Source organism: Hyposmocoma kahamanoa, unplaced genomic scaffold (genome assembly GCF_003589595.1).
Source record: "Hyposmocoma kahamanoa isolate Upper Pololo Valley unplaced genomic scaffold, ASM358959v1 87, whole genome shotgun sequence".
NCBI classification, from domain to species: Eukaryota; Metazoa; Arthropoda; class Insecta; order Lepidoptera; family Cosmopterigidae; genus Hyposmocoma; species Hyposmocoma kahamanoa.
Genome location: NW_020654422.1, coordinates 7575174 through 7593340, shown reverse-complemented (window position 1 = coordinate 7593340; position 18167 = coordinate 7575174). Strand labels below are relative to the sequence as shown.

Below are 18167 nucleotides of genomic sequence, written 5' to 3'. Positions count from 1 at the left end.
AAATCAATACAAATAAGTTCGCATTTTTCAATCCTCACAGTTTAGAGAAAAAAATTAACAGACGAAACAACGCGAAAGCAAATGACTTTGACAAATAGCATGTTGCCATTTTTTTATAATAAATAGCGCAGAAGCTGAATCTAATGAAAAGGACTGGATCGCAGCGTGTAGCAACCGTCATTCATTCATGAATTCTATTGCTACAATATTTTTAGAATAGAATATTGCCGACAGAATGCATGAAACATTGTTATGGTAATGGCATTTACAAGGCGAATGTGAAAAACGTATTCTGGTGAGCATACAACTACACCGCCATTTACCTTTATCTGAGATTGTGTTTAATTCCCACTTACTAACCAGTATAGCTTACTAACCACGAAGAGTCAAGAAAAGCTCTATGGTATGTATGTAGTACGTACGTGGAATTAATAAGTACTTCGTACGAAGTACTTATTAATTCCATGAGTACGTACTACAAAAGCTGCAGAAAAGCAAACCTAAAATTATAACACTATTTTAAAGACGCGTTCAAAATAATCTGATAAGTCAAAAATGCGTTCAAATTTCGTCATTGTTGTCCTTCTCGTCGCTATTTCGACTCGCTTGCTTGCCGGCTTGTGATCGTGGCTTGCAGGTCGCGTGCGCGAGTTTATTTTTTGTCGCTGTAAGAGTTGAACGCGTTCATCGTTTAGAGTAGAACAATTTCACTCGCTCTAGCGTATTTTGCTTGTTCAAGTGCGGGATACGACGTCCTGCACATGTGTGGCAGAATAGCATTCAAAAAGTTGCAAAAGTTGTTTATAATAAAAAGTTTATGAAGTGATCTTATTTTAAACACTTATATTATTGTAAACGGATTATGTACTGAGCAATTTAATGTGCAGCTGTGGGAAATAAAGTTTTCTCCATTTATATTTTGATAGGTAAGTCTTAGAACCTCATCATAACCGTTTGATAGAGTCCAGCTTTAAAATAACATAGGTACTTGTAATGATTAACAAAAACCTTTAACCTACTTAGAATAAAAACCAAAAATATGCTTATTAAGAGTTTTAGTCATAAATGGCAGTTTAGATTTAGTACATACTCGCAATGCAGTACTTCACTTACCCAATTAAATATCTTATTGAAGTTTATAATATCAATACCTAAGTATATACGTAATTGCTTACCTAAATAAGACATAAAAAGTTACCTGTAAAAGACCGCTCAATAGTGTCTTTCTTAATTTAACTGATATTTTTGCGCTATAATTTGAGGTTTCATAAAGTCTAGATACCTAGGTAATGCTTCTGTCCATAAATTGAAAAAAATGATACTTAACAATTCCAGGCTCGCAATATCTCCTTATAACTAAAACTTAAGAAATAAATAAAATTAAACAGAAGAGTTTGAGAAATATTAAAATAATTAAGTACCGTAAAGAAGATCGAATATTATTTTTACCTACTTACATTTTCTGAATGGGAATAGTGTTCAGGTAGGTACAAGTTAAAAGTAAAGTGTTCATCGTCAAACAATGTAGAGGTTTGGTAATTTGGTATGAAGGACATCTGGATTATAAATACACATAAATAATTATTCAGTAAAATAATACGTAATGATGAGTTTGTTTTCACTATGCGCGATCACGAAACACAAATAACAATTTTGCCTTATGAAGTTACAAATGTTCCGGATTTCGTGTCTACTAAATATTCCTGACTACCTATAGAAGGGTGGTGGAATTGTTACCGTTATATAGCTATAGGAGGTGGTGGCAGGATGGGCATGCTAGGTGTGCCGACCTAAATACAGCACTTACTGACTGACATTTTAATTAAAAAGAATGCTACCCCGCCTGTCTGAAACCACACCTTTGCAGAAATCATTCACGGCCATAATATGCAGGTATACTGAGTGTTTTCAATTATAAGAGTAAGTAAGTAGTGATGGTACATAACCAACAATATACCTAAGGTAATAATTATTAGTAGGATAGCTTTAACTTAAGTTTACCTATAATTTATCATTGCAGATCTACATATGTCTGTAGTATCAGTGTAGGTAGAGTCCAGTGGCCTGCATGACGTGTTATACCTACAACAAAATGTTATTTCACAACATACCAATACACCATAACAATTTACCATTTTTTACGTAAATGATATTCTGTAACAAATAACTATTTGCTTAAAGAATGTACCAGTAAACGAATTAAATTGTACAAGTAGGAGAGGCGGTAAATTAATTCCATGAATTTCGTCTTATTCTATTGTGGAAGCGTTCTAGCCGTTTCAGTATTTATATTTTAAGCACACCCTTAGTTGATGATGTGAACGATGACGTCACACACATGCCACGAAGCTGTAAACCGGTTCCGCCACAGCCGCCGACGGCCTCCAATTATGCTAATGTTGAGCTGCTCCAATCCACTCCTCGCTCGAAAAGGTCGTACATTCGTCGTACACAGCCAAAATTGGACCCGTAATAGCCATATGGCCAACCAGTTTATCATGGAACTTTTTACCTTTTTATACGATAAAAGTATGAATCAGTGAAACCTCGATCCTAAAAAGAAACGATTCTTCAAACTATATTTTGCACTGTATTTATACAGTCCACTTTTGGTATTAGCCAGTAAAAATAAATTGTAGCAATAATAAACGTTGTAAATTAATGACAGCACAACTTCCGTCGAGGCATTAATAAAAAGTTTGGCGATTGATGGCATGGTTTCTACCCGATGGGAACGAACGCGCTATAGCGAACACGTGTTTTATATATTCACTTTTAGCGGTACACAGCCGCGTTGTAATCGAATTCTGAATAGCTTCAACAAGATTGTCTCATTCATCTTATCATCAGTGCCATTAATAACTATTGCATCAAATGCTTTATCGTTGGCACTTAATGTCGCAACACGATGGCCGGGTCAGTGAGAAGTGAGAATATCTCGGAATATTCAAAGAGCAACCTCCATTTCTTCGCATGCGTGAAAGCTTCTATTGTGTATGAGCTCCGACGCAATAAATCTTTCAGTCTCAGTCCATTGATACTGATATGTGGAACTCACCATTTATGGAAAACAAAGGAATTATTATAGACTTAAAAGTCGACGGGTCTCGTGTTTCATGTACTTAACTGTAATTCGAAATAAAATAATAACCCATAGCTTGCTCTGATAAACATAATTTTGTCATATTTGGTAAAGACCATGACGTTCAATACCTAAAGCGTAAACTCATGGGTAAAGGCCTAAAGAATATACAGTAAGCTATTTTCTAGACGGAACAATAGTAAAATAGAGACAATACTAAAATAGAAACAGGTGCTTGAGTAAAGAATAAGGAGAAGACGAAACGCAAACTCTTCTAAGTGGGTAAGAAATTTCCGTAAAGAGAAACAAAACAATGTCGTGGCAGCCTAGTTGCCCGCAGCGTGACGGCATGGCACGGGCGACGGCGACGGGCGACGGACGGGCGGCGGGCGGGCGGCGGGCGGCGCGCGGCGCGCAACTGTTATCGGACCAAGACGCGCCCACCTCCACTCTCCCCTGCGTACCGTCGCGCTTCGCGACCGGACAGGACATGAGTTCAACGAACTGCCAATATATTCAAACAAATGCAACCCTGTAATCGCTAAAAACGATACGGAGGAAAGGGCAGCTAAAATATTTGTAAACCATAACTAATTTATATTGCTAATTCTTTCGAACTTGTTATGTGTAACGGAATGAAAGAGCAATAAAAGTAGAATTCATAATGGAAATACTGCAATACGTGTGGCGCAAAGTTTCCGGAATTAACAACAAAAAAATACTACAAATGGTCAGAAATTAATTTATTGTTTCTCAAAATATTCTCCGTAAGCGTTAATGCACTTTTTCATACGAATGAACCCATTTTGAAAACATTTAAGCCACTCCTCCGGCGTAACTGGTACTTAATTTTTGGAAATAAATAAAAGTCACAAGGTGCCAAGTTGGGACTGTACGCGGGATGGCTCACAAGGTCAACGTTGTTCACCTTCAAAAATTCATTTGTCTGTCTGGCCGTGTGAGAGCTGGCATTATCGTGGTGCAAGATAATATGGCGTTTACGGCTATTTTTACGGAGTTTGTCAATAACTTCCGGCAAGCAAATGGTCGTGTATAAATAATTATTCACGGTACAACTATTCTCCAAAGCAAAAGTAGCACGTGTCCAGTTTTATTAAAAAAAGAAGCAATCATCCGCGCTTAGGCACTTTTTTTTTTTTTTTTTTTTGCACTCGCGTCACTTTGGTTGGTTTCGGCTCATCCCGAAAGACCCATTGCTGCTTTGTTTTGGGATCGTAACCATAAATCCATGTTTCGTCACCTGTCCCACCCCAATTTTGGTGCCCCTTCGTTGAATCTGGTAAGCATGGCATTGCACCAAGTGACGCGATCCGTTTTTTGAGCCTCAGTCAAATTGTGTAGGATCCACCGAGAGCACACCTTCAAACCCAAATGTTTGTGTAGTATGGATTGTATTTGACTCATGCCTATGCCTAAAGATGCCTGAATGTCATGGTATGTCACATGCCTGTCTGTTTTGATCATACGGCGCACAGCATCGATGTTTTTGTTTTTCACAGCAGTGGACGGGTGACCAACACGAAATTCGTCACTGAGATTCACACGACCGCGTTTGAATTCTGCAAACCAGCTACAAAAAATTGTCGTCTTGTATGATGCTTCATCGCCAAAAGCAGTTTGATGCCGAGCGAATCCCCGCTGACCTGGTAAATTACACTTAAAGTCGTAGAAAATCATACTACGAAAATTTTCACGAGTTAAATCCATATGGTGATGTAGATAACCAATTTCTAAAATGACGCCACTATGTAAAAACAAGTGACAGTCAGATGAAACAAACTGTATTCTACAGCCAAAGAGTTTAATTTTCAAAAGTTGTAATTACTTTTTAAATATTGTTCGTGTAAGTGGCCAGTTCCGGAAACTTATAGTGCGCCCTAATGTAAAAGGTGTAGGTTTATAGTTTTGTGCCATGTGAAATCCCACGTGTTACTCATGAGAATACACACCATGTGAATCGATTGTACTTTTCATCCTTTCCGCTATTATCTGAACAGTGTACCTAGAACCCTGTTTCTTTTAAAGTGAAGTTCCTCTAAGAATATAATTACAATGAAAAAGCAAAATCATCTTGCCATTTTTTACCCCGTATCAACCCTCATTATGTCTGTGCTCGTGTTGCTATTATGTTTGTCTCCTTAATAAGAGTGTTTTGTATTTTCTCGTAACTCTACAAAGTAGGGTAGGCCTTAAAGCATCTCGGACCAAAATAAAAAGTATTTGCTGAACAATAGAATGAGCATCGTGACTAATGAAATATTAATGAAAACCTAACTCATTGATGCCGACCGGTTTATGCAACAGAACGTAGTAAATACCTACAAAACTGAACATTAACAAAAGGTTACAATTTTATTACTCATTATGTTCTAATTTCAGCTATTAGGTTACAGTCATTATGTATATGTGTACTGTGTATAAAATTTATTATTCAAAATCAAATACGTTTATAATTAAATACGTGGCTTGTATTCTTTAGACGAGCGTCATTTTTGTTTAATGTGTAAATAATATTCCCATGGCGAATATCCGACGTGTACTGAAGTTTAAAATGGTAGAGTAAAAAGTATTAGGAACCTTAAATAGGAAGGCTAAATTGTATTTATAATGCAGTGACTCACAGTTTATTCTTGAATAGGTGCCTACCTAGGTACCGACTTCAGTGCTAAAGATGTAATGCAACAAGTTTATTTCTGCCAATGAGAGTCAGGCAGAATAAGTTTAGTTACAAATGCTATAAAGCTAGTTTTACGACTTCACATCTATTCTAAAACGGCTGTTTACATCACTCTTTATTGAGTAAATGAGTACTAACGTTGAATCGCGCAGGCGTTCGTCGGTCACAGATCGGCGACAGACCTTCACCGATTATAGCGATGACGACATCGACACACTCCCGGCCATTCTTATTCCTGTTGTCACGCATAGTCAGGTCAGATGAAATTGATAGATGTAAGTACCAGTTAGAACGATGTGATCATTGTCCTAGATTTCAGTTTTCCTTGTAGGTAACTTGTTTCTATTGCACTCCAACAAACTCTCATTTTTGTTATACAAGTGTCTTAAGATTTATGAGTAGGTTACTACTCTAGTTATCTTAGTAATTAACACGAATTGCACGCCACACACTAGCTACGAGCATCATTATACGTCTCCATCACCAAGACCCAGAGTTCAATCGAGGTGTTCCAGTTTGCATCCATAGCTTTCTTTATCGATTTGCTTAGCCGGCCGCGTACCGCTACGATAGTAAGTACCTAGTGTTATTCATAATAAATAAATGGCGAGAAGGTGCTTCGACACAATATCCTGAATATAACAGAATTGGTGGACCATCGACCTCGAACGTCTCGAATTATAAAAAGCGTCGCAATAGAGTATAAGTTAATCAATAATTAACAGTCCTCGGCAAATATAAGGAATTACCTCTACTTGTTACATAATAATAGTACATACGTACATAACTTTCAAGGCAACATGATTCATGTTAGCGTGTAAAAGTACGTACAAAAAATTATCGATGCTTAAAGGTTGTGTTAACGCAACGATATCCCGCGTGGCTTGTCTCGTCACGGTAGTTGATCACGGTTCGTCAACCGATGATGGTTTTTGTTGTTAACACGTGCAGTAGAGCTTATAACTTTCTGTTGTGTGTTATACCACTTCGCAATAAGTCTAGTATCCCAAGCTTATCGACTGTGCCCTCTGCCCTGTCCCGCCTCACGCACTCTAATAACTTTTTGACACGCGATCGGGTGCGTTATTATTGGCATTTTATGGCTCAGTTGTAACAATTCCAGTTGGCAATAAATGTGTTATTTAGTGACACCCCTGTCACATTTTAAGTTTAATTGAGATTTCAATTATATTAATCTATCAATGAATAATAATGTATATTAAATAATATAATATATTAATAAGTAATAATAATAGGAAATGAAACTATTTTTCTAATATTATTTTTCTAAAAATAGTTTCATTTCCTATGTGTAACAATCGCGAAAACCTAAAAACTCGATAAGTAATAATAATATATAAAGTGAGAAATAACATATATAGATGGTACTTAAAAGGTATAAGCATGAATGAAGCACCGGCTTTTTTAAAAGCATGTAGTTTTTAAAACAACTCCAAATGAGTAGGTATCAAATGTCAGGTTACCCAAAATTCCTATCTGTATTGGCAATTTGCCCACCAAAGCCGCAATCGCGGCTCCGCACAACGTGCGTACACCGAGTGTAACCTAGATACAATCGGCATTAGCCTCTATTTAGAAAACGATGTAATAGCCTGCACATATTTCCTATCAGTTTACAATGTTTAAATTCCAAAACAAGTTTCCTTTAAATTTTATTTTGCATATTTTTAGGATTTTATGATAAAAATGTTTTCCTTAAATACTTATAGGTTATAGGTTTCGAGAAAAAATTAAACTAAAAGGACATTTCGTGACACATGGTCTAGACTAGAGTAATACCACAATACCTTATTTAATTATATCTATGAATAATACGGAGCCCGCCGTGAAGTTCTATTCACCCTCAGCGTGATTTATTTTAGTATTGTGTTGATTCTGACAAGGATATTACAAAATGAAATTATATGAATGGTGCATAAACAAAAATTGGTACACGGAAACCTAATTTAACTCAGCGTGTTGTTATAGTTTGCCCCATTTAACTCGTTTGCATCATCGCTAATAAAACGTCGCGGGTCTACGGAAATTGTTCACTGTCGTTGTTGGAAGGAAAACATTGTCAAAGCATTTACTTAGGTCATCGGATAGTAAAAGCTTTTAAGCTTTTCAGTTCGTCTATTACCTTGAAGCGGATATAATACCTACTGATACCTAATACACAATTTACTTATGTCTTCTTCTTCTTCCTGTCCAGCAGCTTGATTTTGATTGCCTCTCGGAAACTGCGTCATTTTCGAGTCGAGGCGTATAATTTCGATTCGCAAATGGCCGATCGGAAACTTTTGACATTTGTTATCGGAATAATAGTTGATTTAACTCACAAATTAGAAACATATCAGAAATATCAGAGATATCAGAAAGGAATCAGTCCCTTCATTTTCTCGCTCAGAAACCCATCTGATTTCAAGACTACCCGATGGGATCGATTCCGATACATTCCGGTACATGGACTCTGTAGGTTAGGATGTACAAAAGTCATTTTTTTAAACTGTAATTTGGAACGCTATATAAATAACGTAGGGTAGGTACATTTTCAATAAAGAATTTCACCGGTACAAGCTTTTCACCGAAACTGTTTTATATTTATTCTAAGGGTTTCATATTACTTTTTTGTAGAAAAGCTCATTTAGCATCGTGATATGGTAGAAAACAATCAAAAAGTTTCTCACAAAGAACAAACGAAAGTTTCTTAACCAATTATAACAAAGTTAATTAATCAAACCCATTTACAACTAACGGTATCCTCCAGGCGAAGGCGCGATAGACCAATTTATTGAAGTGTCGGTGAACGTGGAGCCCACTAGAGTTAGTTTAGCGTTCGGCCACTGCTGTATGTAGGCAATAAGACATTATTATAGATTAGATGTGTCGTTGGTGGCACCCGCGCCTATTTTTGTTCCACATGTAGATACATAACTTCATAAGTAGATACCTACGCCCGACTGTCGCACGTGGGCGGGTAAACAAATGGCCATGGCCGCGATTCACAGATCACAAAACGCAAATGCATTCACTAATTGTAACGTGATTTCATCGATACAACCGCAGTGTAGGCTCATCCCTTTAGATATGTGTCGTTTATATGCGCGTTAATATAATATTCTGCAGAGCGTGAAGTTGTATAGATTTTAAACTATGGAGTAATATATATAACAGTAACACAGTAATAGTTTTGTAGTAGACTTTCAATTGAGATGTTAGTACGTAATTTTTCCATTTATTTCAGGTCAAGATGTTACGAAAGCCTTAACTGATAGAATACACGTGGCAGACAACCGAAGAAGATGAAGCAACTAGTCAACAGAAACCTCATAACGCTAAAATGCGTGCTATTCTGTTTTCTCTCAGGTAAATCAATGACAGCTGTTTCTCAATCTGTCCAGGGTAGCTGGCTTGTGTAGCCTATCTATTTAAATTACTATGTTAATAGTTTACACGTGCCATCCGTGCTATACTGGTCTGACTCTTCGTCTACTATTTACTTTCACTCACATTTTAATAAATAGCATAATTAGAAAGTGGTGTTATAAAAATAGATACCGTTACTTAATTATTAACATCATACATGTATATATGCTTCTAAAAAATGGGTAAGTATTTGTCATAATAACTGCTTTGCAAGCGAATTATCGATCACAATCCACAATCAGTTCGAATAGTAAAAATATGCCATAGTTTTACTTGCTTAGTAAAAAAAAATATAAATTTATATTATTTTTTACTCTACACGAATCCTATGGAGTCTTTACAACATGGGAAAACAGCATTCCAACTCTCGAACAGCTTTAATTGACGTGGATATCCAGTTTTACCCTTCAAAGTAAATCACTATAGTTCGTTTCATCGATCTTGAGCTGAGGCAATAAAAAGTGGTTCATATCAAGACCAGTGCAGTACTGTCACTGGTAACATTACCACAAGTTACCATGTATGGTCTGCAAACACATGTGCCGAATGATACAGGGACCGTTCACCTCTTGAACGTTGCTAGAACGCGGTCGTTTAAGTGATATGCTTGCAACTTATGAAACGTATTGAACAGCCCAAGATTATTGCGCATAGGTATGCAATTTACAATAACGGCTTTACTTAAAGAGTTCTTATTTTCTTATAATATTTATGAAGACTTATAATAATTATGAAGGCTTCAAGCACGATTTTTGAATTAGAATACGAGTACCTACTTTTTTAAAGACAAATGTAAAATGTCAGTTCACTTCTAATTCAGTTTTTTCCACTCATTAACCGAATTTTCTTGTTTTCAATAGGGGTGGGGTGCATATTCCCGTTTCTACCTTTGCACATGCTGTCGAAGGGTTTGGATAGAGGAGAAGCGCGTGTAATTTCTGCAGTTGCTCCATGTGTAGCTTTACTTGGTCCAGCGCTTCTGGGACCTCTCATTGATAAGTAAGTCCTTACATAAAGTAAATAAAATTCTAGTTATAATAAGTAATAAATATACCTACATTTATTAAATAAATCAATAAAACAAATATAATATAAATAAAATATGAACAGGCGGAGAAAATTTGACACAAATCCGAGGTTAAGAAGCGCCCGATAGCGACTGACGGCGCAGCTGGCGCCACAGCATGTCGTTAATCCGCTGGGCAATACCCATGTTTTGGGATTAATGTGAATTTAATAACTATAGGGCTTGAGTTGAAAACCAAAATTTGGCTGGGTTCTCTTTCTTTAGGTTCTCTTATTACTTATCTCCATATAAACATCATGCGCAAAGTTAGACATTTTATTCTTACACAATTCGTTTTCGATTTTTATTTCAGCCTGTTTTAATTTTATATGATTGGGTAAAGTACATCTTATCGTGTAAAAATATCTTTAGGTGTATTGTATATTTTTTGTAAGATCGTTATTTAATAATAGGTAAATTTATAAACTATTTGACTAGCAAAACATTCTCCTCGCACGGGAGACTCGCCTTAAGAGTAGAGTCTGATGTGGCATTTCTGAGCAGATTATCAGTCGGTCGAGGATCAACTGGTGGCAGTAATGGACCCAGCGGTTCTGGACGATTGCTGCGCATCATCACAGCATTATGCCTCATATTGAGTGCCGTATTTTATTCATTACTTCTAGTAGTGCCTTACACCGAGCGCCATGAGGTAAATAAAGAGATACTAATAAAATTTGTTTCTATATGAAAGACATCATCATATTAGTTAGGTACTTTTTGTCTTGTAATACCTTTAAAAAATGTTACACATCAAATACTTGTGATATTTCTTGTAAAGATTATGATTCACTACAACTAAACTTTGTTAAACAGGCCCGTCGACCTCGCGTTCTATTCATGTGCGATTCAGAAGGAGCATACGTTATGCAAGAAGTTTGTACGGAATCTATGACTTGCAGTACCTGGGAGGGACCTAAGGTTTGGAAAACCAACATAATTTGGGACATATATAAACAAATACAGTAGTAGTATAAATGTAATCATTGACAAATAATAATATTTAAAACCAATCATATACGTTTGCAGACGGGTGATTTAGTGGTGGGTATCTGCGAGTATGGTTGCGCTGACGATAATATGACATGGATGTTCAAGCCCTTCAGTACCACCACGACCTCCACTACGTCCAGCCTCATGTACAATAGTGTTGCTAATGCTTCGGTATGTGCAAATATTTCACCATAATCATACTTACCTGTGTCATACCTTTTGCCACTGTCACGGGAATTGTTCTAATTTCAATCACAGACCCAAGCTCCAGTTGAAGAAGAAGATCCGGATAATGATATTGTCTTTGAGCTTAATCCACCGCACTTATGTTATAACGGAAGGTGCAATGTCTACATGCAGCATAATGGACGAATGAAGCTTCCACTTTCCTTGGTTACTCCAGAGACAGTCGAAAATTCTACAGAGCAATCCGATTGGTGTACATATTACACAGGTTGGTATTTTTAACGCGAGATTAGTATTGATTTGCCTAAATAGTTGTGTATGATGTGTTTAACGTTGAGCGTTGAAATGCCATTTTCAGACGGGCCTTCCCACTGTATATTGCCAGAAAGTCGTTTAGAAAAAGTTATGGAAAATAACTACTGTCGGCCAGCAGTACGTTGTGAAGTTCTCGACCCTTATGATGTACCCAATGGGGTATTAGCCGACGCCGAATGTCTATTAGAAATTGGCGATCCTGCAGTTACGTTCACAACTTACTTTGTCATCAGGTACATTATTTTAACTCTTAACGTTATGATATATTTTTAGTGCACCAAATAAATACAACAGAAATATTAGTTTAACAGAAAGTGAGCAAAGGGAATTAATTATATCTAAGAGGTATCTTCAGCCAGTGCAGGACAGTGAGAGCTAATGTTATAAGCGGGCAATAGCGTGCAAGAGTGAATGAGAAAGAAATATAATAAACTACATAAATAAAAAATACCATTACTTACATAAGTATTATAATGAATTATAATAAATAGCATCAATATACATACACATAAAAAATACACATATGTTTAGATATCTAATGCGCAACTGTACAATTTTACGTAAATGTACAATTTCTTTTGTTCGTACAGGGTATTAGCAGACATTTGGCCAACGGCAGCGCTAGCGTTGTTAGGTGCTGCGTGTGTCATAGCTACACGAGAAACATCCTTAGGTAGAGGCGACGTAGGAAGACAACTGGCTTTCGGAACTATTGGCCTTGCTATTTTCCCACCGCTAGCTGGAACAGCAGCACAGCAATTGTTCGAGGATCCCTACCTCGTACCGTTTGTTCTGCATGCGGTATTTATGTTGATTGGAGCCATTATTTTGTTGGTGGACAAGTAAGTACGATTTGATTTCATGGGATATTTAACTACAAAATTACGTAAACAATCTTAGAATACAGATTATAAGTAAAATACTTGTTTAATTACAGGAATATGCCTTTATCAACACCTGAATGGTGGTGGCATACTGCAACTGGCGTTCTAGCAATGCCAATGAATACTGTACGACGATATGGCGCAGAAACCGCTGCCGTATTCGCAGTCGTTGGTCTTCTGGGAGTTTTGTGGGGTGGAATCGATGCTTACTTGCCTTGGTAATCATATTCATACGTCGATATATTGTTATAAATGTAATTCAATTGTAATTGCAAAATCACAAACTTATCTTCCGTCTGTTTGCTCCGCATTCTGCAGTTCTTCGGTCACATTGCACGCAGAAGCGCTGATAATCTCAAGAGCATGATTGTTACGGGCAGGATTGTGGGCAAACGACCTAGGGGTCGAAGTTCGAAACGATGGTGTGACCAGCATGCTGATTTTGATTCAAATCGAAATCGAACCGATCGGGTAGTCTTGAAATCAGATGGGTTTCCGAGCGAGAAGATGAACTTGATTCCTATTATATCTTTCTAATTTGTGAGTTAAATCAACTATTGTTCCGATTACAAATGTCAAAGTTTCCGATCGGCCAGTTGTGAATCGCAATTATGCGCCTCGATACGGAAAAGACGCAGTTTCCGAAAAATGATCAAAATCAAGCTGCAGGTGGCTGAAAGTATGGCAGTACCAGTGAGGGTTGCATTCCACTTAGCTAAAGACAGAGTGCAGAAGTTTGATTGACGGTGTATTTGCTCAAAGTCACGATCCTCAGCAGTGAGGGACCGACAGAGGAGGAGGAATTCAATTGTAGATAAATAAATTTTAAAATTATAAACTTTCTTACAGGACGGTTCGAGACATTAACGGTACGATGACACAAGTTGGATTAACAATGACCGTAGGAGCTTTACCAGCCATACCAGCGCTATGGTGGGCGGAAGCCGTCGTGGATTATATCGGCCATTCCAATGTTTTCATTACTGCTTTTACTTTCTACTGCTTGCGATATACTGGTGAGTTCATTCATACTAATTTTAGGAATTGTATAAATACATTGATAAATTACAGTATTTCTGTAACTTACAGTACTTCCGAATACTTTTGCAGGCTTAGCTTACAGCGAGAACTACAATTGGATAGTGGTATGCGAGGTTCTTGAAGTATTCACGCTTAGTCTTGTCTGGGTGACAGCTATGTTGTACTTCAGACATCTTGTACCACGCAAATTCACAGCTACAGGTCAAGCACTGCCAGTTATAGCACACTTCTGTCTCGGTAAAGTATACTCGTACGAATTAAGCTTAATTTACATTGCCGAACGGAATGAAAGTGAATTTGTGTAACATAGCATAATGAACTTTATCGATTTCTCGACTTCGTCCAGTGAAGTATTGCCACCATACTTATTTCTGCTGTTAAACGGTAATGAGAGAATTGCTGCGTTCCGGTTTTTAAGGGGTGCTGGTGAAATTACATTTGTCAACTCATGCATTCAATTCATTCAACTGCCTCCGTGGCCGAACGGTTACCATGTCTGACAGCCGCGCAAAGGTCACTTTAAATAAATATCTGTAAAGCCTACAATTATTTCTCTCGGGAGTTTGGGTGTAATTTGTCGTTGTCTATGTGTGTTACCTCTTAGATCTTAGCGATTTAAAGCTCTGAGCAGCACTGTAACTGTCTTGACATCTCCGAAGGTTTCGATCGCCCCCGCTTCATGCCCACCGGCGCCCTCTTCTTCGATGTGGCAAAAACTTTCGACAAAGTCTGGCACAACGGCTTACTTTACAAGCTGTACAATCTCGGCGTGCCTGACCGTCTCGTGCACATCATTCGTGACTTCTTGTCGAACCGCTCTTTTCGCTACCGAGTTGAGGGCGCACTCTCCTCCCCTCACCCCGTAAGAGCTGGAGTCCCGCAAGGCTCTGTCCTCTCGCCCCTCCTTTTCTCCCTGTACACTTGCGACATCCCCAAGTATCAGGCAGTAAATCTCGCCCTCTTTGCCGATGACACTGCGCTCTACTATTCGGCGCGCAGCTCCAAGTTAGTTTCCGCGGCTCTCCAATCTGCCACCACTCGCCTAGGCGAGTGGTTTCGCAGATGGAGAATCGAAGTCAATCCCGACAAAAGCGCGGCGGTATTCTTCACGCGAAGTAACCTATCCAGTCGTAGGGTACAAAACCTCACCCCGATCTCGCTCTTTGACCGCCTAATACCCTGGGTGAACACGGTCAAATACTTAGGAGTTACGCTCGATAGGAAGCTGTCATTCAAAGCACACGTGAAAACCGTCCGCGATCGCGCCCACTTTGTTATGAGCCGGCTTCATTCCCTTCTCAACAAGCATAGTAAACTCTCCCTTCGCAATAAGGTGAGACTGTACACGACCTGCATCCGCCCTATCATGACGTACGCCAGCGTCGCATTCGCTCAGGCAAATCCCGCCTTAATACACCGCCTGCAGGCTCTCCAAAATAGATTCATGCGCAACGCGACAGGTGCCCCGTGGTACCTGCGCAACGCTAACCTCCATATAGATTTACGGCTCCCCACAATAGCCCAATTTATGAAACAGGCATCGAGGAAATACTTCGAATCTGCTCCTCACCAACCCAACCCCCTCGTGGTGGCTGCATCTTCTTACGACCCCCTCAGTGAACAAGCCCACCGCGCAAATAGGACCCGTCGGCCAAGGGAAGTCCTCAACGACTCTGACGACCTTATCACTCTCGCCACTTTGAAGGCCAACCAGATCGCTAGTCGGTCCCGTCCCGCACGCACCAACCGTCCTCGTCGGCGAGATAGTAGAGCCCCTCATTTTAGCACGTACACTGGTAGATTCTCTCCAACAGCACGCCCTTCTGGCGGAAGTCTCCAGTAGCGCCCTGAGCCGATGTCCGTGCCCACTTGGGCGCACTCACGCCCGCTACTTAGCTCTAAGTTTATTTTAGGGGTTATGAGCATTCAGCTCGCCCTTTTTCTCCGGTGGCGCAGTAAAGACCATCAGCGGCCAACTGCAAAATATAATTCATAAAAAAAAATGTAACTGTCTTGAGTAAGCGTGGCGCTTACCACCAGGCGCACGACCTGTTTGTCATGTCACTTGATATGATAAAAAAACAAAATCTTACCAAAATGGACGACTAAAAAAAAGATTAACATCAAATCGACGAATTTTTGTTCTAAACTCATTTTTTTCTGTATCTATGTTTAAACTACATCAAACAATTAAAATCTATTTGATTTTAGCGCATGCAATGTGTAGGAAACGGGCAGTTACTTACCTAGCTGCTTCTTGATTTTTATAAATACCACTGGACAAAATAACATTTTTAAATGATAACTGTAATATGATATGACAATATAAAGAGCGACGCGCGAGCGATCACTCCTCTTTAGCCCGGACCCGACGTCGTCCGTTTGCTGGTAGGTGAATGTGTGTAACGAACGTACAAACTACGGAGAATTCTCACGCAGTCTCGGGAATTCCCGCCGCAGCTACCGTCTCGAATAAAGCACAATGTGCTATTTTCGTTAGAAAAATTTGCTTCCATTCAGTAAGTATATAAGATCACTTCTAACATTTCGTTTCACGGCAATGTAAATTGAGCATTAACATTTCATTCTGTACTTATCTTTTAAATGGGTTAAATTAATGTACGACTGTAGGACGCTGTATTGGAGCAATAATCAGCGGTATGGTCGGGATAGAACCGTCTTTGGAGTCAGCGCGTAATGTTTACCGCGCCTTAGGTGTCGTCGCCCTTCTGTCCGCTGCTATCTACCTCGCTCTCTACCACTTGCTCCTGGCGCCACGTTGTGCTTCGCCTGTTCAACATCCACCCAATAATTTGTTACAAGGTATACTGCAATGTTTAAATATTATTAGCTATCGTAAGTAATATCAAGGTTCATATTTTATGGCAGTTACCTCTGTGTTTGTGCCTACTAATTATTATTTCTCGTCTACTACTAGGCAGTACCTTAAATGATTGGCTTGGTTTGCTATTTTGGTTTCTAATTTTCTGGTAGAAGATTCTACGACAACTCTTCTAATACTGTGATTAATGTGCTTAGATTATATCATGTTTATTCTTTGTTCAAAAGCATGCACTGTTGATGGACAGCTTAATGGCAAAGGTATGTTTATAATTTCAAACAAATACACCAAAGCAGTCCTCAAACCGTATGAAGCTTTCTATATTTTAGTTGCATTTTAAAGACCACTCTTATCAGCAAAAGTTTGCATTGATTTGTTTGGACATAGGCCGATTACGAATCGGCTTATTGTTAAATATGATGATCATATATGATGAATCCGTACCGAACTGAAGACTTAACGGCGGCGTTGACGGCCCAGCGGCTTAGTAAAACAAGGTGATAAGCACTTGATAAGTGTGGTCTGTGGACTCCCTAAATAAAAAATATACGCTATTGGAACTAGATATCTTAAATATTTATAATGGCGAATCTTAAAAATATTAAATGATTACAAAATATACTTACACAACACTTTGTTCACAGGACTCACCACGAACGGTGGATCGAATGGATCTTATTCACCAATGAGAGTGTACCACGAAGAACGATCAAGAAAAGGACATTTCCGTTATTGAATTTCAGTCACAAAGTAACAAATAAAATTATGTTGTTCTATTTCTTTTATCTTAGCTAAGTGAATATTTTTGAAATTTTCAATGTCATTAATTCGTAAGTTTTGAATAAGTACAGAGATGTGATATTATAAGTGCTTCATAAATGTTTTATTTGGAAGAAAATTTATATTTATTTCTTATAATTAGTTTTTATTTAAGGACTAAGTAAGTTTATACTGCCTTATTGTTTGCATTTGTATAACATAAATCGATTTTCATTAAAACAGAATAACTGTCAAAGTCTTTTTCAATCGTATGAAAACACAAGATTATTTATGATACATTTTTTATTTCTTTGCATTAAGCAAAAAATATTACTTAAGATTACATTGTTGAAACTAACTTTGAAATCGTATTCAGGTAGGGAAACTACGATTTTAAAATTAAAAACGTAATACATACAATTACGTTGCTAGTATATGCCGTTTATATTACAATAATGAAATCTGGTTATATTAAAAATATACTCCATCAGCAAATATATATTCTAATCTGATATTCTTAAAATATATGAACTCAAGTCGAAGGACTATTATAACACTTATCAAAAACAAACAATGGCATATAGAAAGAAATGATAGACAAGCACGTATGCGTGCTGCGATGTTGCTGTTCCTAACAATTAAATATAATTATTGAAAAATATGACCTATGTATTTATAAACAGGAGGAATAAAACAAATTTAAAGTCCGTTACAAATGCCCACTATTATTATTTATTACAAAACGAAACTAGGTACCTGTTACTTAGATTAAATGAAAAAAAAGTGTTATGGAAAGTGTGTAAAGGTCCTGTCCAGATTTTTATTTAAAAAAAATATTTTATAATTAGAATCTTAACAGTAGCATTAACGTA

General features: G+C 37.9%; 1 protein-coding gene across 2 annotated transcripts; it reads left to right on the top strand.

Moving 5' to 3' along the window:
• Window positions 1–757: 757 nt before the first annotated feature.
• LOC113235241 lies at window positions 758–17539 on the top strand. Of its 2 annotated transcripts, XM_026470872.1 has the most exons (14): window positions 758–926; window positions 9028–9149; window positions 10070–10208; window positions 10780–10927; window positions 11092–11196; window positions 11305–11439; window positions 11527–11722; window positions 11813–12002; window positions 12360–12611; window positions 12707–12871; window positions 13503–13669; window positions 13764–13931; window positions 16326–16517; window positions 17181–17539. In XM_026470872.1, exons 2-14 carry the CDS (start codon window positions 9086–9088, stop codon window positions 17270–17272), a joined length of 2013 nt encoding a protein of 670 aa, XP_026326657.1. In that variant the 5' UTR covers window positions 758–926; window positions 9028–9085; the 3' UTR covers window positions 17273–17539. The 2 variants fall into 2 exon arrangements, with proteins under 2 accessions (XP_026326657.1, XP_026326659.1); XM_026470874.1 differs by lacking the exon at window positions 758–926 and having other exon boundaries at window positions 9014–9149.
• Window positions 17540–18167: the final 628 nt, after the last annotated feature.

Coding starts and splice junctions, on each gene's coding strand:
- LOC113235241 (XM_026470872.1), top strand. CDS start 9,086: ATGAAGCAACTAGTCAACAGAAACCTCATAACGCTAAAATGCGTGCTA. Junction 10,928..11,091: donor CTTACACCGAGCGCCATGAG/GTAAATAAAGAG, acceptor TTTGTTAAACAG/GCCCGTCGACCTCGCGTTCT. Junction 11,197..11,304: donor GTACCTGGGAGGGACCTAAG/GTTTGGAAAACC, acceptor ATACGTTTGCAG/ACGGGTGATTTAGTGGTGGG.